At 31.3% G+C, this 25,846-nt stretch overlaps 2 protein-coding genes across 2 annotated transcripts in view; both read right to left on the bottom strand.

The window, feature by feature from the left end:
* Positions 1–1,995: 1,995 nt before the first annotated feature.
* LOC139503732 (serine/threonine-protein kinase Nek7-like) lies at positions 1,996–9,660 on the bottom strand. Its single transcript, XM_071293576.1, has 3 exons — positions 9,211–9,660; positions 6,399–6,693; positions 1,996–4,653 (listed from the first exon to the last, which is right to left on the bottom strand). The coding sequence occupies exons 1-3, from the start codon at positions 9,531–9,533 to the stop codon at positions 4,237–4,239; spliced, it is 1,035 nt and encodes a 344-aa protein (XP_071149677.1). The 5' UTR covers positions 9,534–9,660; the 3' UTR covers positions 1,996–4,236.
* A 4,106-nt stretch (positions 9,661–13,766) lies between these two features.
* LOC139504331 (uncharacterized protein in xynA 3'region-like) overlaps positions 13,767–25,846 on the bottom strand; it is a 36,801-nt gene continuing 24,721 nt past the window's right edge. Inside the window, exons 5-7 of the mRNA XM_071294401.1 lie at positions 19,203–19,318; positions 14,600–14,741; positions 13,767–13,784 (exon numbers count right to left, since the gene is read on the bottom strand). Coding sequence (XP_071150502.1) covers positions 13,767–13,784; positions 14,600–14,741; positions 19,203–19,318 — 276 coding nt within the window. The remainder of the gene's footprint in view (positions 13,785–14,599; positions 14,742–19,202; positions 19,319–25,846) is intronic.

Genomic DNA, 25,846 nt, shown 5'->3' with positions numbered 1-25,846 from the left:
TTCATTTTGAATCCTGTAAACAAAGAAAATCATTGATCTATCTTCAATAAATTGTACAAGGTCAGGGATATTCAGTGAGATCATAGTTTTATCGACTTCTGAAATAACAAGTAATTTAATGTCTTCGATATACTAGTATAGCAATTTCTATGTTTCTAAATTAGAAAGTACATTAATTGACGACCGTACTTTCCATATATTTCCTTTTAGATTTTTTTTCTATAAAAAATTCAAGTTGTTCTTTTCTATTTTCTGAAAATCTTCCATCAATCATGTTATGTTCTAGATAGAAATAATTTGGAATATAATTAATTAAATGAAATAATGCAGTCGATGTCGGCACAGGAACAAGCTACGCAACAAGTTTGCTGGTTCCAAATTTGAGTGATTGACTTCTTTTAAGACCTAGAATATAACCGTTTTTTAGTAATATGAACATACACGTTTGTGAAAAATATGCACTTTGTTAAATATCACTTTTAGAAAATCTTTAACAAGACATAGCAGAACAACTGACCGTGGTTGAATGAGTGGACTAACAGTTTTTTAGTTATAGAAAATGAAAACCTCCATTCATAATTGTTATCTTCAGAAGAAGGAAACTTACTTCCTATCGGTACTAATAACACACCTTCATGCATAGCCTCTACACCAAATCTGATGAAGCCATTTTCCGCATCTACTTCTGAGTAACCAACATTTCTCAATTGAAGGTTATTCACGACAGAGAAGGCAAAGGACTAAATCCAAATCCATAATGCCTTTGGTGCTGTAGACAATGCTGGACCCCGAACCTTAAAAAGTGTTAAGCATTTTAGAAGGAAACGTCAACGAAGGATGCATATGGTCTACAATAGCTTGTAATCTCGTTTCTTTTAAACAGCCGTTTTTTTTAAAGCAGTCCATCCGCTGGCTGTGTGACACATGCTTTTCGTTAATTTCTTGTACATAAATTAAGCTGATAGTTTTCTTGATTAAATTGTATTATATATGGCTTTTAAGGGCCTTTTATAGCTGACTATGCTCTTTGAGCTGAGCTCACTATTGGAAACTGGAAGGTGACCGATAGTTTGTAATTCTGTGTAATTTGGTATCATGTGGAGAGCATGCCACATCTTTTTTGTTTAAATCCAATACCATCATTGTCATATTGTGGAATGTAACGGTTAAACTAAAAGAATTTTGAACATCCAACATTCATTTGTTTCATATTTCTGTTGTGGTGTCGATTGGCTAATATGTTATGTCTTATCGTTTGTTGTGCAAATAATTATGAAATTGCCTTTCATTCCTTCATTGTCATGAAGATTGTTTGGATAAATGTTGTTAAATAATAGTATAAAGATCGAGATTGCATGTTAGTTATGTAAGTTGTTTTTGATATTTTGGTGTTTATCGTTGATGTTCGTTGTTGTTCTACTGTTTGCATCTTGTGTCGAATATTCTATTATTTGTTGGTGCGTTTCTTTGTTATGAATGTTCTTGTGTGTGTTAGCGTTGTCTTTCTGTCACGTAGTGTTAAGTGATGTTATTTAAAAGCGGGAGGATTTGCTCTTTTTGTTCATAAAATGTCCTGTATCAAGTCAAAAATATGGCGGTTGTTATCAAATAGCGCGTTTCTATATGTGGTAGAGTTTGATTTCTTTGCACTTCGATGTAAATGTTGTTTTACTCTTTTAATTGTTGTGTTTCCCTCTGTTTCGTGTTGTAACCCGGATCTTTTTTTTTTCTCAATCGATTTATGATTTTTGAACACTTGTATATTATTGTTGCAATAGTATAATTAGATACGACATATTCCGTTTATTGGTTTAATTTACCATTCCGTTTTTCGGATTTTTTCGACAGTTTTCGGTTTTGACAGATTCGTGTATAACTTCTAAAACGCTTTATTTTCAAGCTTCTGACTCTATTGAATCCGAGAGGATATGCATTAAAACCTGGCTATGTCTCAATAATGATATTTGTTTATTTTAAAAGCATATTCATAACACCTTTCAACTTATTTTTATTTCATCAACAAAATAAATACACATAAACATTCTTATTAGTTCAAATATGAAACAACGGTCATCATTTTGTTTTATATAAATCACAGCTGTTACGATAATTCAAGTTTTCCAGTGTTTTCCTGAAGAAAATGCACACAAACGTTATAGTTTCTATCGATTTTGATTTTTTAAAGCCTTGTGTATAAAAAACTATAAAATGTGCTGTGGATTAAGTTTAATTCGAATTTTTATAGCATATATTGTGAAAATCTTTTTATAAATCTGATAATACACAGTACTTTTCTGGGTGTTTAAGAACCATTAACTCTAAATTAGGTTTTTAATGCAATCCTATCAAAACAAAATGTGAAAAGTCTTAAAAAAATGAGTCAGAATTATAATTTTGTCATCAAAGAAGAATGTAGAATGTTTTAAAACCTAAAGTTAATGGATATTTTGTTGAAATCGAAACACAAAAACAAGTGTTAGACTTTTAAGCTCAAAACAATAAAAAAAAAAATAACACCACTTTTGACAAAGTAACATTGAGCAAAATTATATATAACAATTATCCTTAAATTTAAAAGATGATTCTCCAAGTTAAGGATTTCGTTACAAGTAGGTAGGTTATACCACTTTTATATGCCTTTTGTCACTTAAAATAATTTATCACAAACACTTATATTTTTTTCGGTTGAACTTTATACATAAGAATTTTTTTTTTTTAGATTTTTTGACAACCATTAACTGAAGTCAATTAAATGTTGTCGTAAAATTTAGTTTGGAGTACCCAGTGTAAAACTGAAATATTTAAATATAGAAAAGGACACTGCTTAAAATTGGAGCAATTGGAAAAAAATCGTGATGAAAAATCTCAATTAACAATTTAAAAAAAAAAATCAGGATTACATTTTTAGCTCAGCAATTTAAAACAAAAAACTGGCAAAGGTGGAAAGTTCATGATGCAAAGTCTGATATAAAAGAATGGGATTTAAACAAAATTAAATTATTCTTTTGATAAATGTCCTTATATCATGTATATGTACAAATGCACGATATGTAACTATGTTTGTCTAAGGTTGGAAGTGACATTAGAATATAATGTTTGATTTTATGTCAAAGTAAACACCATGAAATGGATAGCGGTCCATACAAAATCTATTTAAGTCTTGTTGACATTAGAGTAGTGTGCTAATGACTAGGTTTCATTAAAAACAAAAATGTTTTCTTGTACTGTTTTGAATTGTTTTAACAAAACGATACGAGTTATTTTCGTGGATTGATGAAATTGAATGTTCTTTTATATGTTGTTTTGTTATAGTCAACATACATGCTTATAAAAATGTGTACTGCGTTTTACATTTTTCTTTATGGTTAAAAAAATCCACGACTATTGGCTTGACACGAAAAATGATATATCCAAAACAACTGTTTAACCTGATAGTAGTAGCATTTTTTTTAGCCAGAAGATTTATTAGATAGCTGCAAAATGCCTTAAACTATGTTTAAACTGTTTTATATTAATACACTTTTAAATACTTTTAATTATGGACGCTTATCGACTATCTTTTTTCAAAGTCACCCTTCAATCAACTTAAGAGAAATATTCAAAATAACATTTACCAGATAAAACGTTTTTGTCGGTAAAAAATTACTGATTCGTATTAAATAAAAATAAAACCACATATGATTAAAATGTAAAGAAAATTGTTGAATCAATGTGAGTTTATTATACAAAACTGAGTACGCATATTCTGTTTCAAATGACGTTAAAATATCTTTTTAATAAAAACTGTAATTTCGTTATCAATCATTACGCATACAAAGCACGAAGGTATTTTTCATTATCTACCATTTAATGTTTAATTCATAAGTTAATATCTTAGTTAACTTCCAATCTTTCGTTGGATAAATGAATTATATTCTAATCAAGAAACGTACATAAAATGCATCGAAATCTGTAATCACAGTATAATTACGTTCAATTCTTTTGTATATTAATTTCTTAGAGGATATATCAATATTGAAGTTTCAAAAAACCATGCAACATACAGTTACAAGGCAATTGTACTGATATATATAAATTTATCTACAGACACCGGTAATAACAAAGAAACATAATTGGGAAACAATCTGATAATAATTACCGCCTTGTGTATGTAAAATATGAAATGTTCTGATGTAAGCAAGTTGAATATCGTCTTTCAATTATTTCTGACGACTCTAAATTGGCGAATAGAGTCAATCATAATTTCACCTTACTTATGAGTTCATATACTTCAGCAGCTTTTGGTCGTTTCTCTTTGTTTGCGTCCCAGCAGATTTCCATTACTGCTTTGAGCTCAAATGGTGGTTCAACTGGAATTTTGCAATCTGGTCGACAGCCTTTTGACACATTATCTTCTAGTTCTTTTAATGTGTGAAAAATAGGCGCATATTCTGATGGATTTGATAGCAACGGACGGGTGAATACTGGTCTGTAGTACCATAGCTCATACAAAACCATTCCAAGACTATAAATGTCAGCTTCCGATCCGTATAGTTCTCCTTTCATGACTTCAGGTGCCATATATAACGGAGTACCAGCTATCGTTCCGGTAATATCCTCTTCACTCTTACTTAATCCAAAATCTGCTAGTCTCACGCTGTGATCTCCTTTAACCTTCAAAATATATTTGTATGATCAGACGTGAATAAAAAGAACAATATATGAACTAAGGTACATGTATTTACTTCTTTTTCATTTTAACATTTCAAAATTTTAACTGCTAATGTACTGACGATAAAACTGTAATATTTGCATCTGGACATACCAACAACAGTGAATGCATTTAATTATTTTACGCTTTTCTGTCGAAAATAAAATATAAACTGTCTTAATAACAAATAGGTTTTAAACATACCCTTCAACAGTCAGTACGTTACCTAAACATGTTTTTTTAGTAACTTGTATAAGTAATTTGCATGTTTTTTAAATTTCTATCGAAGCATGAGCTACATGTAGTTTTCTTAAATTTTCTTAAATTTCTTAAGTATTTATTAAGTTTGAAGGGAGCATAGAGACAACAGTTTTCCTTACAAATAATGACAGCAATATTACTTGAATAAGTTATTTTAAAAAAGATTGAGTAATAACACTTATTTAAGGACATTGTTTGGGTTAAAAATTACAAATATAGTCAAGCCTTAATAAAATCACAAGTTTCTATCTAATATGTGTATCTGTCAGCCTTCAAGACTTTCAAGGACCATGGTATTTTAATAGTCCCAAGAGACCAATCTTTGATCAGATGCGTCGATATGAGAGATAAGTGCGTCAGAAAGGCAATTAGTGTTTCAGGAAGATTAGATTTTATGTTTCACTCGAAACTAACTAGATGATTGTGAAAATTTTGTGAGTAGAAACCTATACAAATAATATTTAGAAAAGTTACTTACATGAGTAATATTCGAAATAGCCGCGTTTTAAAAATTCTTGTATAGGTATTTTAATAAGTTATTTGTTTTTTAGTTATTAAGTAATACTTCTGACTGTTCAATATGTTATAACTACAATATATAAATTAAACGATTCCCATGTGGACGAGTTGCCATATCATCATTAAAATAGTATCCCGGAATGTTGGTTTCCTTCCCTTAGGCTACAAAATGCCCCTAACATCGAATCAACAGACACTCAATTCAATGTTTCGACAGTCTGTCACTATCATAGTACTTTTGTGTGCTCATGTAGGTTATGTGTTGGCATTAGATTTTCTGGGATGTATGTTGAGATTTTCTCTTCTAGAATATTGTTGGTTTGTTTTGAAAATCAAAAACAAAGATTTTATATAGCATATTGCTTTTAGCTTATGACAATAATAGTATAACTTTATTATTCAATTCATGTTTTCCAAATTCATTTGTTCGAAACATTCGAAGATTTTTTAAAAATGAAATGGCAAGATTAGTTTTAAAAGCTCATAATGATATAGATGTTTCCAGAAGCATTTTATTGATATATGTTTATGTTATCACATGTACAAATGTACCTTTTTAACTTTTGTCTTTTGAATCGTTGAAAAAGAATTTATTTCTGGATTTCAGGCTTGGTGGGATTAAATTTGTGAAATTGTCTTATAGGCTCCTGTATCATTTTCATAGCCAAATACAAAGAATGTAAATACCTGGTCACTGTTTCAATAACTGTTTACTCAAGGTAAACTACAGAAATGATTTCAACTACTTCTATAAATGTTGTCTCTCATACACCAGGTATACCCCTTAAATTGAGATAGACAATTTTGAAAAAAGAAAATATTTGTTAAATTTTAGTTTTTGAAATTGAGCTATATTAAATCAATATTCAAGAGATAACAAAATGTGTTCTTCTTACATGACTGAAAGTACTGTTTTATGGATACTCACCAGAATATTATCAAGTTTTAAATCACGGTGCACAAACCCACTACTGTGAACATGATTTAAAGCTGAGCATAAACCTTCCATTATACCTGTAACAAATGACCATGCATCTTTACGGTCGGCTAACGTTTTGCAGTTACCACATGACTTTGTTTTGATTTTTTTTCTCTTCAAAACAAGGTTGGATAAACTTTCTTCGCAGTACTCCATGTATATCTGTAGAAATTTTTTTCCCCCAGATTTTTTCAACGATATGCCGAACATCTTCATAATGTTTTTGTGATTTTTGCTTAACTTGCTACAATTAAAAGAACGTGAGTTTTAATTGGTCCTGCAATATCAACAAATTGCATTCAAAATATTTTCTTTGTTTTCAATTAAAAAAAAAAATGTCTTACTTGTATATTAGTTGTATTTAATAATCTTTTGATTTGAGTATTAGTTTATCCATAAGGTAATTAAGAAAGATGACATCTGCGATATGCCCAGTCGGATTATATATGCATGTGGAAGCAGATAGTTTGTATCTGAAGTCAACAATATTGAGACCATGCAAATGTGTTTGTAAATGAACATTGTATTGGTAATTGGTTAGGGATAGGCATAATATGTGATATTTACAGATTGATCTTTAAAATACGGATGGATGTTCCAGTGAATTGATTATGACGAAGGACATTGCCCAAGTTGATAGCATCAAGATTTGTGAGAGCAAAGGAAAGTTTGAGAAAGGATTTTTTCTCCTTTTCATCTTTTTTGAATTCGAACCGTTTTAAACAGTCTGTGACTGGCAATATCCGATATGATTGATATTAGTTGTTGAATGAGGGTTTGTAACAGTATTTGAAAGTGGTAGCGAATTTGATGTTTACTCAAAGGTCATGAATAGAGATATCAGGATAAGTAAGTGATGTATTATGACGATGAGCCTGACTGCGTCTACGTCTAGGAGTAGAGTTTAAAAATATTCACAGAGCTACAAACAAGACTAGAATACATATATCATCGATTTGTCATTACTACAATATGGTGTCGTAATTCACAATTCTCGAATCCAATAGTCTTCTGTTTGTCTACGGAAAGCTTATGCAAGATAATGATTGTTAGTTGTATGATATATTTTTTTCGATGATTCAAATCTACTATACCAATATATAAAGTGTCTTTATCTCTTTGTATTGTCAAATTGTTGTGATCTATGTATTAAAACGAAGCATTGCAGTAAACACAGATGCGTATCATAAACAAGAACGAACATCCGCTCATGGTAATTCGGCTAATGGTGTGAGTATTTTGTTTCATTTGATAAGAAAACAATGCTAACATTTCCTTACAAGTTCTGATCCAACAATTTTATGCCAGTTTATTAGTATCTTCCAGAGATAAAAAATGATACGTTAGATTTACGGAGTGATTAAATAATTATTTAATCGATACTATGCATTAATTAATGTTATTAACAAATGTAAGTGAAAACATGTTTAAAAATATGAGATGTGATGGATAAGGGAAACATTTATCATGGAAACATGACGTATATGACAGCGAATTCATAAAACACTCACAACAACAAAACACCCAACTTAAGGAACAGATTTGATAGGACTCGCAAAGCCAATAACAACAAATAAAAAAAATAATGACTCTAAAAATTAAAAGAAAATTATTGTTTCTTATACCAGTATTCATAAATATTCAAGCTCGATATAAATTCACTGATTCTGCCTTTTGTGATAACTTACTTTTAACCCAATAGATTTTAAATAAGTAGTTTGTCATAGCACAAGATATAGAATTATGAAATTAAATGTCTCGAATTTTGTATCTTACTTCTAAATAATTTTTTTATAAGACTACCCATGATATATCAAAATCAGTTGAAAATACGTAATATGTTAGTAAAGGGTCGGTTGTCAAGCATAAGCATACGATTGTTCCATTTTTTGTCTAAATTCTCGTGTGTTTACTTCCTATTCAAAAATATTATTTAAAAAAAAACTGCATATAACTGCTGCTCAAAATATTGTTAATAAGGTATTTTATTTTAACCCTTTGCCCTTACCCATCAATTTAGAGGAGGTAGGTTGTTGAGTACTTAGTTTTCTATGGTGTGCTTTGTGTACGGATGGGTGTTCAATAGGTGTAATACCACCATCGTTTTCCCATTAGTCTTTGTCAAACTTGAACTTTTGAAAAACAACATGCGCAGAAGTTATCTCTGTTTCAAATTAAAAAAAACCTGGTATGAGTAAGGTTTTATCCTGTCCAGGACTATAGACAACATTTCACATACCATTTCATTGCACACAAGCTAATAACTATCAAAAGAAGTTGACCAATCAGATTGTCATCTCTTTCTTAATTCGTAACCTTGTAACCTCAAGATTCCAAACTGTTTTATAGAAACACCAACTAAAAATAGAATGGTGCTTCGAAACACCTAAGAAGATATATGTTTATGAGTCAGAAATTTCTTACTGCAATGAAATTAAGAATTAATTTCCTCCGACTGTCAAATTCAAGAAAATATTGTTCGACCCTTTTTCGGATGCAACCGGATGTAACGTTATATGATTTAGTGGTATTACACCTTCTTTTTGTTACCATGTCATTGTCAGTTGATTTTCAAAATAGGAGTTAAAAGGTTCCCTTGGTATCTTTCGCCCCTCTTGTATAATTTTCAAATTCAAGGAGCTACATTGCAACCTATGATTGTTACAACAATTGAAAGAGAAATATGAATCAGGCTCTGCTTGCGAAACATTAAAATAGGTATACAAGAAGTTAAGAACTACCAAAGAAAATTATGAACTACCTTAGAATACGGGCTTCTGAAAGTTGTGTGTAGGAATACATGCCATCCAGTGGTGACGTCAGTGTTTTAACAGCGACCAATGTGTCTTCAAAGTTAATAGAGACAACTGCTGATTGAATATACGAAAATGCTCCCCTTCCAATGTCTTTTACAATTTTCGAATTATATATATATTGGAATGAACCCTTGCTCTCAGGAAAATACTCCATTAAGATAATATCAATTTTACCAAGTAGCATTTCGCATCGAATTTGGTTAGGTCGATATTTCCGCATAATGTCTTTCACAGACAACCTTTCTTTTGAAGCGAATTCAATGACCATTTTGTCCGCTTTTATTTTCCTGGGAACAACACTATCACAAATATATTTTACTCTGTCCAGTATATGTGTTAAGAATGGCGTTATACGCTTGTAGGTGTAATTTTCTGTCACGTAATTTTCTAAAATGTTGTTGGCAAATATTTCCATTATTTGCATTTTATTTTTTCTATACACAGCATCTTTCAATAATATCAGAGAAGGAACGATGATTTCTGGAATTAAAATTCCAGTTATAATTGCTCCTCCTATCAAAGAATAGGAAACAGGAGGAGAAAATCCAAGCGTAGCACAAAATACCATTGCCCGATTCCCACACTGTGATTGACACTCATCAATTGATCCAAATTGTCCCTTTTCAATACCCAGATCCTCTTCTAAAATCATGAATTCTTTCTTTAGAATGTTTTCCATTTCACTATTTATATTATATTTGTTCTGTATGCTCCATGCTATTATTTCATTTTCTATTTTTCTACCTATGATGGTGGTTGCGTAAGTTGTATTCGATAGCGATATATTCGGTATTTCGTTTGGATTCCAACTAAACATTTTCGACTTCGTTGCATGCAGGTGTTCTATCATATCTTTTGCTATTGCTTTACCTTTTTCTTTGACCTTTTCAAGTGCAGACTCTTTCACCTGTAATCAGGAAGACAATGTATTAATATTTGACAAATATGCACTCAATGCATGTAATTCAAAGTATCAGTTCACACGTACCAACCTGTCTCTTATATTGATTGCTTTATTGGTTTTAGACCTCTACAGTATAGCTAAGATCGTCCAATCCGCATGGTTGACGTTTTTAGATGTTCGTCAAACAAATGACAACGGATATATTTCAATTGTCGTAACTACAATCCCGTTCCGTTTTCGTAAAATGTGACCTCCCGAATATAACTTATCAGCGGATTCGTACTAACATGACGGTTGCAACATGTGGAGTGGGATTTACTTACCTTTCCGGTCACATGAGTTGGATTCCTGTTCCTAAGACATCCGTTTTCTATGTTTTGTTTTGTTAACTTTTTTTTCTTTTTTAGCCATGCCGTTATCACATTATTTTTTTGACTTATGAGTTTGAATGCCCCTTTGGTATACTTCGCCTCTCTTTTATTAGATGATGTATCAAATAGAATAACATGAACCTATGCTATTAGCCGTGTTTTGATATGACCAATGCATGATTGCGGAATGTTTCTGGAAATAAGATCGGAAGCATTAATGAACCCCAATTTATTGTAAACGGTCGTCTGAAAAACTCCTTTTTCATTAATACACCAAAATCGTGTATCGTCCGGTGGGGCAACTTTTCATGATGAAAAAAAAAAAGTTTTTTTTTTCGGAAAGCCCTTTGTAAGTATACACTTTAATAGCTTTGTTATGGGTTTGACAAACTAGTTTGTAATTTTTGAACGTAGTCGCAAGCTCATTTCATGGCGACCTCGTAATAAAAGGTGTCTATTTGCCTTCTTTTCGCAGGTTCTTGCAAAACCATTTCATAATTCTTTCAACCTAGTGCAAACATCAATTGTTACATTGAATGTGTAAAGAACCTGTATTTGTTCACATCTTTGTACATTACCCAATTGTTCTATAGATACATCTGTAGTGGTCTTACTGTCAAATAAAATCTCCTTATTTTTATTATTGCATTACGACATTGTCAGCTGCGTGACTATGTACTAGACTTATGCATTGTTCATGCAATGGAAGTACCATTACGTCATCATGTTTGCATTGGTTTAGCTATTGGTCTTTTGTCAGCTGCAGTACAATAAGTCTTGAACTAATACCAAGTGCAATAAGAAATAATCAGGTTATACAATGATAGTATCGTACTACATGCACCATACTTTATTCTGTTGGTAGGTACATTTGCCATTGGCAAGATATTTTTTTCTCTGATTTTTGATAATGTCATTCGGAATGATTTTTATACTATTTTCTGAATTTGGCACATTTATTGTATTAAGGAATATATGTTAAAACAAGAAGGTGTCCATAGTACACTATCATTTTATATGTTCAGTTGATCGTGAATTTGGGTACAAAACTTTTATATCAAAGGGATTATGTGTGCTGAGTTTTAAGTTGATTGGACTTCAACTTCATCAAAAACAACCTTTAAGTTGACAAAAAACTTTATCCTGAAGCGGGACAGACAGAAGAACGAACAAACTGACGCACGGAACGGATGCACAGAAAATATGCCCATAAATGGGGAATGAAAACGAAAAACACAACACCTTTATCATTGTACATCATTGTGTGGAGTTTACAATCTAGAATATTCGTCAGCTATTGTTGAAATGTAAAATATATGTATATAAATAGTTTGAACTTTACTATATATTTTTTTATTCAAACTGAACACGACCAAAAGCGGGTCTTGAAATGCATCGCTGAAAGTATTTGACTGAAAACAGAAAGTGACTGCATGACAGATGTGAAAATTGTTTCTACGGTACAAAAGAAATCATTTCCTTCTTTACAAATTAAAAAAAAAAAATGTGACGAAAAAAATACTTGTGCAACGAGCAATGCATCTGCAAAGAGGAAGTGACTTAAGGGTATATGAAGATGTTGCTTCAACTCATTATCAAAAAGCAACAGACCGAATATAAAACTATTCCCTTCATTTGAAGTCAAGATAACTTTGACGGAATATTGCTACTCACGGTCAACTAGCTCAATTGTCGCCTTTAGACACGCATGTGAAATGACCACCAGGTTCGGAGTTATTTGCTTTTGTGCAATTTGTTTTACAGATTTTGAAAAATCATTATTGAATTAACCTTTTTAAGGTATCGAAAAGTTCTCTTCTATTAAAGAGGGACGAAAGATACCAAAGGGACAGTCAAACTCATAAATCTAAAATAAACTGACAACGCCATGGCTAAACATGAAACAGACAAACAGACAAACAATAGTACATAAAAATTATGGAACAACATAGAAAACTAAAGAATAAACATCACGAACCCCACCAGAAACTAGGGGTGATACCAGGTGCTCTGGAAGGGTAAGCATGTCCTGCTCCACATGTGACACCCGTCGTGTTGCTTATGTGATAACAAATTCGGTAAATAGTCTAATTCGGTAGATCACATTCATGAAAGAGAAGAGGATTGTAGTTACGGCGTAAGGAACATATTCGATATCATTTGTGAAACGGTTATTCCATAACGATAAACCAACTCGTGATGGCGTCCGTAAAATTTACGAAGGAATGATTTCAACTCCACCATTTGGAACTCTTGGTTTTATAGCTTCCTTTTGAGCAGCAACCCTCTACCAAGAAAATCATGATTGGAAATGCAAGCACAGGAATATCGTATCAATTTGAAGATATATACCCATATATGTTGGATTCATGTTATGAACATGAGCGGTTTTCTGCTAGAAGCATAAGGCATAAGCAGTTACTCGGGAGGTGAGATTGTTACAAGATGCAATAAAATAAAGTATTTTAACTATCAAGTACAACTATGACGGTGACAGAACGTTTATCTGCAACATTAGTTCGTTGTTTAAAAGGAACAAAAGATGCAAAGGCATATATATATCATGCAGAATGTTTCAAAGATCTCACAATATTCAAATTGGCAAGAGGGCAAATGCGGATAAAACATGAAATCATAAAAACAAGGACATAATTGTTTCCAAATACACTGCGTTGTGGTGGATATAAAACGTAAATAGACAAATTGAACACGCCATAGAAAATAAATAAAATAAAGTTATGCAAAATTCACTTTAATGTTTTATATCTGTTGTAAACATTATATGCGCTGCATTGTTGTGTCGTCGAAAAGCCTTGGCTACATAACCAAAGAAACATCTATTAGTGTAAGATGACCTCTAATTTTTCATTAACTTTAATTGTAAGTCTAAGTGTATTCTGAGTATAAATATAGTTTCGCAAATGTTTATTTATAGTAAAATAATGGTAGGCATACATAATACGTTAGCTTGGTCAAATATAAATAGTAAACTACATTCTCAAGGAGTGTAGATGACTTTGTTTTTCAGCCAACTCTATGATATTAAGAAAAAATGAGAATGGAAATGGAGAATGTGTCATGTGACAACAACCCGATTTAGAAGAAAACCAGCCCACCAATGCCACCAATGAGACCTCAACACAACAGTAAAACCCAGCACCCGAGATGAGCTGTATTTGGTTCCTAAACAAAAATGTGTACTAGTTAAGTAAAATGGACGTCACACTTAAGTGTGTGCCAGAATCTGAAACATATAAATGAATCAAACTTAAAAACACATACAAGACTAACTAAGGCCAGAGACTCATGACTTGAAAAAAGCAAAAAGGGGGCGGGATTAAACGTGTTTTGTGAGATCTCAACCCTTATTTATGTTGCAGAAGAGAAAAAAAAAGATGAAAAAATTTAAAATATTTTTTTGTATGGTCTTAGCATAAAATCTAATTTAATAGGGTTGTGAAAGTGTTTATCGTGCTCACATTTTCTAGAATTAAGCGTGTCTACGTTTTATACAAATTGTGTACTTCGGTTATCTTTTCTTTTAAAATAGTGTAAACGGGAAATATCTCTTGATTCTTATTCAAATTTGTATGACTATAGGTGATGTTCGAATATCATATTCTGAAAATACTTTGGACATTTTACGCCTATTGCTAGAAAAGATACACATGTTTAAAAGTACTCGTAAATATGTTTGTGCTCATACCAGCCGACGCAGCAGCCAAACATGTGGTAATGGTATGTTAAAATATTACAATTTGTCTAATTGTCAATCATATCCCATCTTTTTAATTTTTTGACAAATAAAAAAGAAACAAAGCACATTTAATAAGAGTAAAATGTATAATACATATTAGTGATAATCTAAATTGTCTTACCTTTTAATAATGCATGAAGAACAACATATATAATACGCAGACATTTTAAATTTCAATATGTTAAAAATTGCATTTCTTTGTTGTGTATAAAGTATATTTGCACTCAAAAATATCAAAGACAAATCACTTGATTTCTAATAAAACTACCCAACTGCAAAATGCCCACATTTTTATAACATACCTTATTTACTTTATGTTCAAGGAAAGCAAGTCGAGCTTCTGCTTCTTTTGCTTTTTTCTCTCGTTCTACCAATGATTGTTTTGATGATACTATTGTCGATGCGAAGACATCCATCATGTTTTGCACAGCATGCTTTTGCCAACTAAGAAAAATATATAACAAAAGCTAACAGACAAAATGAATATAACTATTTGTATTATTTGGGAATCTAAAGCGTTTTGCTGGATTAACCGTCATTAGGAACGAACAAACCTGGATATTTGAATTTGAAGGAACGACAGTTTCTCGGCAGAAATCTTGTAAATTGATAAGAAAGAAATGCAAGAAATGTCTAAGTAGGCATAAAATTTAGGAGCTATATGAACAAAAGTGACATTATAACAACAACAACAAAAACACACATTCATTGCATGACGACTGTCTTTGTCGAGATTGAGTTCGGACTTAGTCACTTCATAATATCAATTATCAATAAATATATATATATATATACACATTTGGTAACATGTATTATTGATAACATGACAATGCCATGTAAGCAAGAAAAGACATATTTGAAAATAAACATTAAACACTTTTTCTTTCATAACGATATGGTAAAATGCAAAAACTCAGCCAAAGAATAACATTTTAAAACTACATTTAAGTGCATCAACACATTTCCCACAAACAACTGAGATGATATTGATTGTGCTTTCATGGTAGGTAGATCACGTCCAACAGGTTGTACCTGACGTGTTGCTCACGGTAACTAGACATTGGCTGATAAGTCTAATTCGAATGTAACAATCGGGAAGATAGAATTGTGGTTACGACAATCGGAACACATGATTAGTCATCAGTTACATAAATATTCCGTAACAGGGATCAAAATCTTTTCAAGAGAATGACTTAACAACTTAAATCCTTGATAGAAAACTAACAGCAAACCTCTTTCCAGGAAAAGTAACCTCTAGAAATATAAATTCAATATGAAAATTCGAGAACCGAAAAAAATTATAACATTTTTTTATAATGAATGTTGCACTTAGTACAAAGTAAAAACAGAGAAGAAACCAAACAAGGTAAATTTAGTGGAGATTCGATTTGAATTTCAAGTTAAGTTTATATAACAAGCATATTAGGTTTATGACTCCGTATATAGATTAACTTTTTACAACGAGTAAATATCAACAGCAGGACTTAGTATAATTAGTTATCCAAGGTACCAGGATTATAATTTAGTACGCCAGACGCACGTTTCGTCTACATAAGACTTACCAGTGACGCTCATATCAAAATAATAATAAAGCTAAACAAGAACAAAGTTGAAGAGCATTGAGGATCCAAAATTCCAAAAAGTTGTGCCAAAAACGGCTAAGGTAATCTATGCCTGGGATAAGAAAATCCTTAGTTCTTCGAAAAATTCAAAGTTTTGTAAACAGGAAATTTAGAAAAATGACCACATTATTGATATTCATGTCAACACTGAAGTGTTGACTATTGGGCTTGGTGATACCCTCGGAGACGAAACGTCCACCAGCAGTGGCATCGACACAGTGGTGTAAATAGTTATCATAGTGTTTATAAATCATATGATGTATATCAGAACACGGTTATGAGTGGCCATCCATGTCATTGCCAGTATAAAATTGTATAAATCTTAAACGCGTTGGTTTTCATTTGTATTGCTTTAGTTTCATTTTAACCGTTTGTTATTCGTTTTTACGCACGGATTGTTGACTTAACGCATTTATCCGTTACCTAAATTATATGACATATCAACGCGTTAGTTGTGCAAACCATATCGTAAGTTTTCACTTTCAACGGTATATTTTTTGTTTTCATGTTATACTATAAGTTCTGCCCTTGTATCAATAAATATTTTGTTTTACCTAATTCTCCCAAACTGAATCTTGTTTGAAGTCTACACTAACAGACTATGTTCATTGTTTGTATGATTTACTATACTATACGATATGCCTACAATATTAACTATTATCTAATTTTTTCATTCACATTCATTATATCATTTATTGGCGAACAGTCAAAAAGACTAGTCTATACTACATGGATTAATGTTTTTGTCGCCTTCTGTAGCCCTGTGTTTTACGAGATATTCAAGGTAATGTACAATCAAAACGGCAAAAATGCTTAATACAACAGATGTGGTATATTGAGAAAAATACTAAATGGAAACGTCGTTTACAGTAATCATATTTATTATACAATTTTATTCGAAGAATATGGGGAATTTGTGGCAAATTAGGCCAAGATTTTTTTTAGAAAATATAGACATTGTTACAGAAATTTTCGTTTATACAATTTAAGTATAAAATGTTGTGATTGCATCTTTATCGAGTGCACCCTAGGAGAGATATGCCTGAATAGGTCCATAACCTAATTAAATATAATGCATTTTCATTTAAAACTTGTTTTATGGAAATCATTGCTAGCATTGAATGGAATTATCCCGTATATATTAAGTAGTATATTTACCTGACGATATATGGATATAGGTATAGAGCCGGATCTTAACAGGTAATTTTAAAAACCGGTATTGATAAAAAAAAACAATGTAAAATGTTCAGGCTTTAATTTAATATGTATTTTGGTAAGTTGATGGAAGCATACGACATGTCTTGCATCTGATACTACATGTACTATGAAAAGCGATTAAGCTTTATCTACTATATTATATCATAATGTAAACACGTTCATTATGAGCTTTGAAAGCCGTGTAGCTCAAAGAAATATTCTTTACTGTTGGTTATTATTCATTAGTCGTCACTAATATATAAATTTACAAATTTTTGTTATATTGATAATTTAAAATATGCATTGAAGGTGGAGCAATCAAGCCATGTGAGTATTCTTTCTCTTGAACAGGTTCATAAATTTATATTAACGTATAGCTATTTTATTAAATTTTAGATAATTAAAAAAAATTGTAATTCAATAAATTTTAGTTTTTTTAGTGTGTGTATTTAAAAAGACAATGATGTATCAATGTAATCTTATTAATTTGAAACGTTTAAAATTATTACATACCAATACAAAGAACCGTTTATCATTTTTTAAAAGTATTCAGTTACTCACATAATATTACAACACCGACATGCAAGACTGTATCACAAGATATTTTGTGCATTCAGACAATGTTAAGAAATAGACTGTCAGTGCATTGCCGCAGACAGAACAGAAAACTGTTTACATATAACATGAGGTAAAACATACAGGTGATCAAAACGCGTATAAATAGACACATTTAGTCATTCAGATGTCATAGATACATAAACTGTGTCTACATCATATAACCTACAGCAGCATTGATCCTGCTGTTGGAAAAAAGCATCTGTTGCTTGAATATGGTATATACATTTTTTTCAGAACTGAAAACTGAATGTATCTGCATTACTCGCGATCCATAATGACAAATACATCAAAGAAGTGAAACATCCCCTAACACAATTACGCATACACACAAACACAAAAACAGAACACCAAATCTACCACCTTATTCAAATCTATGACTGTCCCTCTGGTATCTTTCGTCCCTCTTTTTTGCCTTATGCTACAGTGTAACATATATATATATACAGCAATAAATGAGAAAAATGGAAAATGTTTAAACACATTAGCAAGCAATGGAAGTAAGGATTCTTGCGATTTGTTTTGTTTTCAGAACAGGTTCGAGTTTCAATATGTTACACCATTATATTGCCATATATTGAACAATATAACTGTATTTATGTGTATGTTACAGTTTTGACAATCTCTGTTTTTATCTATTTATACAGATTTTTAACCCCGGAAGATTTAAAGCTTTCCTATCATTTTACAGCTATTGATCGCTATTTTATATTTTTTTTTGCCTGGGTAAATCCAAGCTAGACACTAAATACATACTATTGTGCTATCAAACAGTTTTCTGTTAAATCTGTTTATGAATTAATGCTTATGACGAAGTTTAATTGCACTTTGTCATTAATCAGAAGCAAAAATAAATTACTTATGTTCAAATAACAGAAAGTTCAATTAAAGTAATACAATTCAAGGTAACAAACCAAATAAAACTGATGAATTCGAATGAAATGCATCATGATTGAGATATGGTACGTCGATAGGGTCCGTGCCTTTTGACTTTTAACTGTTTGATTTGTTTGTCATTGATGGCTTTCTTTATAGAGGAACGTGCGTCTGGCGTACAACAGTTTGATCCTGTAATTTATAGTAGGTTGCTTTCCAATACTACCCGCCATGCATATGATAACTCAGCAATAATCTCACTATTAGGAAAAGGAAACATTTGGATTCAAATATGACTAAACTGGTATCCAAAACACTAGACCGCTAAAATATAAGTTCAACATGTGTCAATATCAATCAATATTCCAAGATTTCGATCAGACCTTTTCGTTTGTAAAGTATCCGTGGCATACATTTCACTAGTATATAGTAGATGTGAGCACTCACTAAAATGCACGTTACTAGCTGACTGACAAGAATTGATGACTATGAAAGTAAAGGTGTTTATCAGTGTTTTCGAGAAGTTTTTGTATAAACTCTTAATAATTGATTAAATACACATTCATTTAAAAAAAATAAAATGACATATTTTTACCTGACATGTTTAACCAGTTTTGTCTCTAATATGTAAAGCATCATATTTGTGATTGCTTCAACTAGGTTGGTAAAGTCTTTTGTTTTTGATAATCCCTTACCAATCCTTTTTTTCTCCTGAAATGAATAAGACATTTAATACTCAATACTTCGGAGCATCTATCTGAGATCACCCCAGATCTTAGTTAGGTTAATGTTGCTTAGTGTTAAGTTTTCTGTGGTGTAGATTGTAGTAAATTCATTTTGTGCTCATTGGTTTTTTTTTAATTTCATTTTGGTTTGGTTTTCTTGGGATTGTTTTGCCAAAAAAGTGTCTGTTTATCTTTGACTTATGAGTTTCAATGTCTATTCGGTATCTTACGCATTCCTTTAACAACAAAGATGTATTAATATTCTAAACGTTACGCTTGATATTAATGACATTGCATCAAAAGAAAATGCTATTAAAGAGAACAAAATGGCGAATAAATACACCGTAACATTTGGTCAAAATGGTTACATAAAGGTAACCATGTACTGTATGTTTATATACACAAACATGTCCGGTTTGAATTGACAGACGAGTTAATGATATAGTGCCTAGTTTTCCCCTCTTTAAATAACTCATAACTCATTTAAAGATTATAATGGGGCCAATTATAAGGCTAGATTTCTGCTCAATCTAACATATCTAAATTTTGAAAAGAGTGTCTTTATTAGCCGCCAACCCTGGAATATAAATGTTTTAAAATATCGATTCTGAAGCTTTGTCAACAATATCAATATGTGTATATGTTGTATGAAAAAAGTAAAAAAAAATACAAATAACAAAACTCCAAGGGAAAATAAAAAAAATTAAATAAAATGATCAAAATTTCAAACACTTCAAACGAATGAAAAACAACTGGCATATTCCTGACTTTTTACATGCATTTTCTAATGTAGAACAGGTGAAATAAATCTGGTTTTAGAGGTAGCTCAACCTCTAAATTGTATGACAGTCAAACAAAATTCCATTATAATATTGAAAACAATGTGTGGGCAAAAAAACCCAGACATAATCGGTATCAATTACTTTAACTACGGATAGCCGCTTTCCCTTGTGAAATAAAAAAAATATATGTTAAATCGATAAAACTTCTCTGATAAATTACTGTTATTCTTCCTAACGTCTTCGTCGTGTTCTTTTGGTCAACTTATATTTAATAATGAAAGCGTTATTTGCCAAGAAGTCGATATTGTACATACATTTCAAAACGAACCAAACATAAAATTAATTGTTTGGATTATATTTCCAAAATAATAGTTTGAACAACACCAACGAACTAGACGTACTAGATTAATGACTGTTTTTTATAATTAATAATTGAATGCTTATTTTTTTATAATTTGTTTGGTTGTTAATGCGTTGCCGTAATCGCATATTTATGATATTGTGTGTTAAAAATGAGCGCACGTTACGCTTTTATTTACATTACAGCCGTGAAATTTAAATAAGTTCAAGCTTTTTATTTGTTCATTCTTACGCATGCGTTGTTATAATATTGTCACGGATTTTGTATTAAATACGGAAATACGATATATATATATAACATCTGGGCCATACGTTTATTGTTTTCTGTTTAGTATTGCATTTATATTAAGATCCATTTTGTTACATCTCGTGATTAAGTTTATTTGGCAATCGCCAATGGCAGTCAGCAGGGTTAAAGAACATCAGTTGTTCAACCTGTTAGTCAAATGCGTTTTGTTTAAATATGCTTTTTCACTTTTTTGGTCTTTTGTAAAATGTTATTTATGCTGTATTTAGACCCTTCTACAACGAAATTTGTTTTACATGTACACGTATAAAAAATGCGGTTTTTATCCAACGCAATCATACCAAATATGCCGAAAAATGTCACTTTTCAGACGGTTTTTGTCAAAAATGAAAGTGGCCGCATCCGTGTTCATTCTCAATCTTTATATATGTTATGTATTACCATAAAATACAACTTACATTTTAATATTAAGGATGAACCAGAATGCGGCCATTTTTGTTTCACACGAAAACCGTCTAAAATTTAACTAAAATGCTAGAATTGTGAAGGTTTCCGTAATTTAGCATGACTTAATGGTGCTAGTACAAGATAAATGTGCATCGTATTGTCAAAAACAGCCCATATTTATGTAGCAGAAGCATTCTACTGTACAATAAATAACTAAAAGTTTACATTTTAACAATTTTGTAAAACTGCTATATTTTGGGGCCAAAAAGGGGTCTTACTTTGTTTTACATGTACAAGTATAAAAAATGCGGTTTTTATCCAACGCAATCATAAGTTTGAACGTAGTTTTCAATCTAGACTTGTTTATATTTTTCGTTTGGGCTTGTATCATATTTTCCCGCCGGTTTCTATGCTCTGTTTATCCTATATTGACTCTTAAAATTCAAGAGTCTATCTTAAATTGAGATTATATGGCCTTCCAAATACCGTGTCGATCCCTTACATCACTAAAGAAACATATATTATCGAAATCTAGATCGGGTGTAAAAACAAATATTGACACCTTATGTTTGTGGCATGACATCTGGGCCACACGTTGATTCTTTTCTGTTTAGTATTAAATTTATATTACATCCAGTTTGTTACATCTAGAGATCATTTTTTTTGGGCGATCGCCAATGGCAGTCAGCAGGGTTAAAGAACATCAGTTGTTCAACCTGTTAGTCAAATGTGTTTTGTTTAAATATACTTTTTCACTTTTTTGGTCTTTTGGAAAATGTTGTTTGTGATGTATTTAGACCCTTCTACAACACATTTATTTTTTACATGTACACGTATAAAAATTGCGGTTTATATCCAACGAAATCATAGGTTTGAACGTAGTTTTCAATTTAGACTTTTTTATATTTTTCGTTTGGACTTGTATCATATTTTCACTCCGGTTTATATGATTCGTTCATCCTTTATTGACTCTAAAAATTCAAAAGTCTATCTTAAATTGAGGGTAAATTATATGGCCTTCCAAATACCGTTTCGATCCCCAACATCACTGAAGACACATATATTGTCGAAATCTAGATCTGGTGTACACAAAAAATATGGACACCTTTTGTTTGTGGCATGACATCTGGGCAACACGTTTATTGTTTTCTGTTTAGTATTAAATTTATATTCAGATCCATTTTGTTACATCTCGTGATTAATTTTATTTGGCAATCGACGCTAGATTAGAACTGACATGGAAAGGTAACACCCGGCCACCGAAAGCTTCATTTTTATGAAGCCCAGATGGTCGTGTGGTGTAGCGGGACGGCTACAGTGCAGGCGATTTGGAGTCACGCTATCTCAGTAGCATGGGTTCGAATCCCGGCGAGGGAAGAAGAAAACAATTGCAAAGGCAAATTGCATATTTACAGATCCAATAATGAATAATATTCTTCCATCTTAACTGCAGTATGAAAGTCCGACTAAACTGGTTATAACCCCAAAGATATTGTTCATAAACCAAATGTTAATTTTTATCCGGTAAATGAACAACTTATTAATATCAATATTCAGATATGGATTTTTTTCTTGTTACACAATTTACAAAAATTGAGGAAAAAAAATGTTGAATTGAACCTCATTTCTGTTGGAGAGGTACATACACAACTGAAACACCTTAATAATAATAACTCAGATGGTTCAGATGGAATTGGTATGCAAGTTTTAAAGCTTCGCACAGAGATATTATCACCATCGCTTCTATGAAAGAAACGTATATCATCTAATCGTTTTCCAAAAAACTTAAAACACGCCAAAGAAACTGCTATCATCAAATACTCGCTCAAATAATCGTCCGATTTCTTTTTTGAAACCAATATCTAAGATTTTTGAAAACCATGTATGCACATATTTATATGCATTTTTGACTAATGTATTTTGTGTTTGTTTATAGTATGTGTTACAAACTTATTGTTCAGAGTTTACATGACAATAAATATTTGAATTGAATTGAATTGAATAAAAACATATGTGACAAATGCTCAGTTAGGTTTCATGCGGGGTCATTCGTGTCAACTGCACTTGTTAAACTAATTGACAAATGGTTAAAATATTTAGATAATCGAGAAAATGTAAGTTCTGTGTGTTTTTTTTGTTGTTGTTTTTCTTCAGTAAGGCTTTTAATCTTTTTTCTCTGTTAACGATTTGTGTGTTCCAAGCCAATTTAAAAAAAAAATATCTGTTCATTATTCTGCAAACAAGATATGAAATAACTTACCATTCACATTAAAAACAAGAATGTGTCCTCAGTACACGAATGCCCCACTCGCACTATCATTGTCTATGTTCAGTGGACCGTGAAATTGGGGTAAAATCTCTAATTTGGCATTAAAATTAGAAGGATCATATCATAGGGAACAAGTGTACCAAGTTTGAAGTCGATTGGACTTCAACTTCATCAAAAACTACCTCGACCAAAAACTTTAACCTGAAGCGGGACAGACGGACGAACGAACGAACGAACGGACGAACGAACGAACGGACGCACAGACCAGAAAACATAATGCCCCTCTACTATCGTAGGTGGGGCATAAAAATGCCGTAATGTGAAATTATTCCTGAAACATTATTACAAATATTTTCCAGGAAATTCTATGAAAGTCAAATGTTTTTTCTCATATGGTTAGATGATGAAAACTTCAGTGATTGTTACATTTAAATTATTTAATAATTTGTATATAATAATATATTGTATTTTGATGTTAACTATATAATGCATTTTTTCTAGGACCTCAATGAAAAGTAGACTAATTTTAATTGAATCACCCTCTTTAAAAAAATATCATTATTATAAACAAGTACTTGTAATCATAAGTTTTTATAAATGCGACAAAACAATGTGCAAATGTAGATCATTTAGTGTGCATTTATTTTTACGGTGGTTTAAGAATTGACACAAGTACGACATCAACCATCTTAATTTAAAGCAATGCTGCATACACATAATACTTCAAAATTTAATATGAGAGTTTCTCATTTTCTGAATCCTGTCGCAATTTTCGCAATAATAAAAAGAGGCTTTTTAAAGCCTGAATTGCTCACTTGTTAATTTTTGCTTAAATTTTTCATCAATGATTTTTTTTGCTTTTCAATATTTATTAATGTGTGGCTTAGAAATGGATTTTATCAAGTTATAAAACATAAACAAATTGTGTGAAATTGTCCCTAAATGACAATAACTGCTTCTGGGGTCCAATGACATTTTTTTTCAAGTTGACTAACTTGTAGATCTTACTTTGTTGAATAATTTTGCTGTTTTCGGTTTATATCAAAAATGAAGATGTGGTATGATTGCCGATCAGAAAACTATCCACAAAAGACCAAAATGACACATACATTAACAACTATAGGTCACCGTACGGCCTTCAACAATGAGCAAAGCCCAAACCGCATAGTAAGCTATAAAAGGCCCCGATAAGACAATGTCAAAACAATTCAAACGAGAAAACTAACGGCCTTATTTATGTAGAAAAATTAACGAAAAACAAATGTGTAACACATAAACAAACGACAACCACTGAATTTACAGGCTCCTGACTAGGGACAGGCACATACATAAATAATGTGGCGGGGTTAAACATGTTAGCGGGATCCCAACCCTCCCCCTAACCTGGGACAGTGGTATAATAGAATTTAATTCAATAATAATTAAATTCAGTTATTGTAATTTTATAACTTGGTATGCCTATTAATGATTTAAATTGACGGTGTGTTCGATTCATTTTATACTGGTCACTTTCATATGCTAATTAGTTTAGCCCGCGAAATGTTAGTCCGTGCAATTTACCTCGTGTGGTTTGGTCATTTAGATTCAAACCTTACACGGAGTTTGACCAAAGCTATAGAATTTAAAACACAGAAGAAAAGATGAGTATTCCGTTTTAGTTTTAGATTTAAGCAACATTTACAAAAAATATTCTATTTGTAAATTGAGTAGATGGTTATACTTATAGTGCGAGTTGTTATATCTAATTGTTTAACTTTCTTAATACGCTAATGAACATTTACCATGTTATTCATTCTTAATCCAAATCTAAATCTTGCAGTGCGAAGTAACTGGTGAGTAAGCCACATATTAATTTCAACATGAATGTATATATAAATTCTTTTTAGTCCTCAATATGCATGAAATAGGTGCCACTGGAATAAAGATACAATCTATGAATCTCTACTTTTTGTAAACTTTGGGAGCCATCAAGGATGTTAGTTGACTATTTAAAATATATATACATTTCGATTTAATTGTTTCATAGTTTTCATGTTTTATAGTCAATTATAGGATAGGAATATTTCTCATTAACGAAGGCCACTTTAATTGATATTCGGTGGATACAATAATTATTTCTTTTATGACTTTCGTTATCAACATGATATTATCATTATGAATATACTTGAAATATCTGCCACTGGACATTGACAGCTATAATCAGGCATTTACGGCTTTTTCTACTTTGGTTATTGCCATTGTATCTTAATACTAATTAGGCAATGGTAAAAATTGAAATATTTGTATTTCTATATTGTTTCAATTGTTTAATTAAGGGATGTAACATTGACAAATTATATTATATTTTACTAATGCATTGACTAACATTGTAATTATTAATTTTAAGCCAGTATGCCGAGAGAAAAAGGG

This window comes from Mytilus edulis, chromosome 14, assembly GCF_963676685.1.
Source record: "Mytilus edulis chromosome 14, xbMytEdul2.2, whole genome shotgun sequence".
In the NCBI taxonomy this organism is placed as follows: domain Eukaryota; kingdom Metazoa; phylum Mollusca; class Bivalvia; order Mytilida; family Mytilidae; genus Mytilus; species Mytilus edulis.
The sequence above is the reverse complement of the archived record's forward strand: the minus strand, read 5'-3'. Positions and strand labels throughout refer to the sequence as shown.

Excerpts from the sequence above, each read along its gene's own strand:
- LOC139503732 (XM_071293576.1), bottom strand. The coding sequence starts at position 9,533 with ATGGTCATTGAATTCGCTTCAAAAGAAAGGTTGTCTGTGAAAGACATT. Across the intron at positions 6,694-9,210 it reads TCAGAAGCCCGTATTCTAAG|CAAGTTAAGCAAAAATCACA; the intron begins GTAGTTCATAAT and ends TTTTAATTGTAG. Across the intron at positions 4,654-6,398 it reads TAAAACTTGATAATATTCTG|GTTAAAGGAGATCACAGCGT; the intron begins GTGAGTATCCAT and ends TATATTTTGAAG.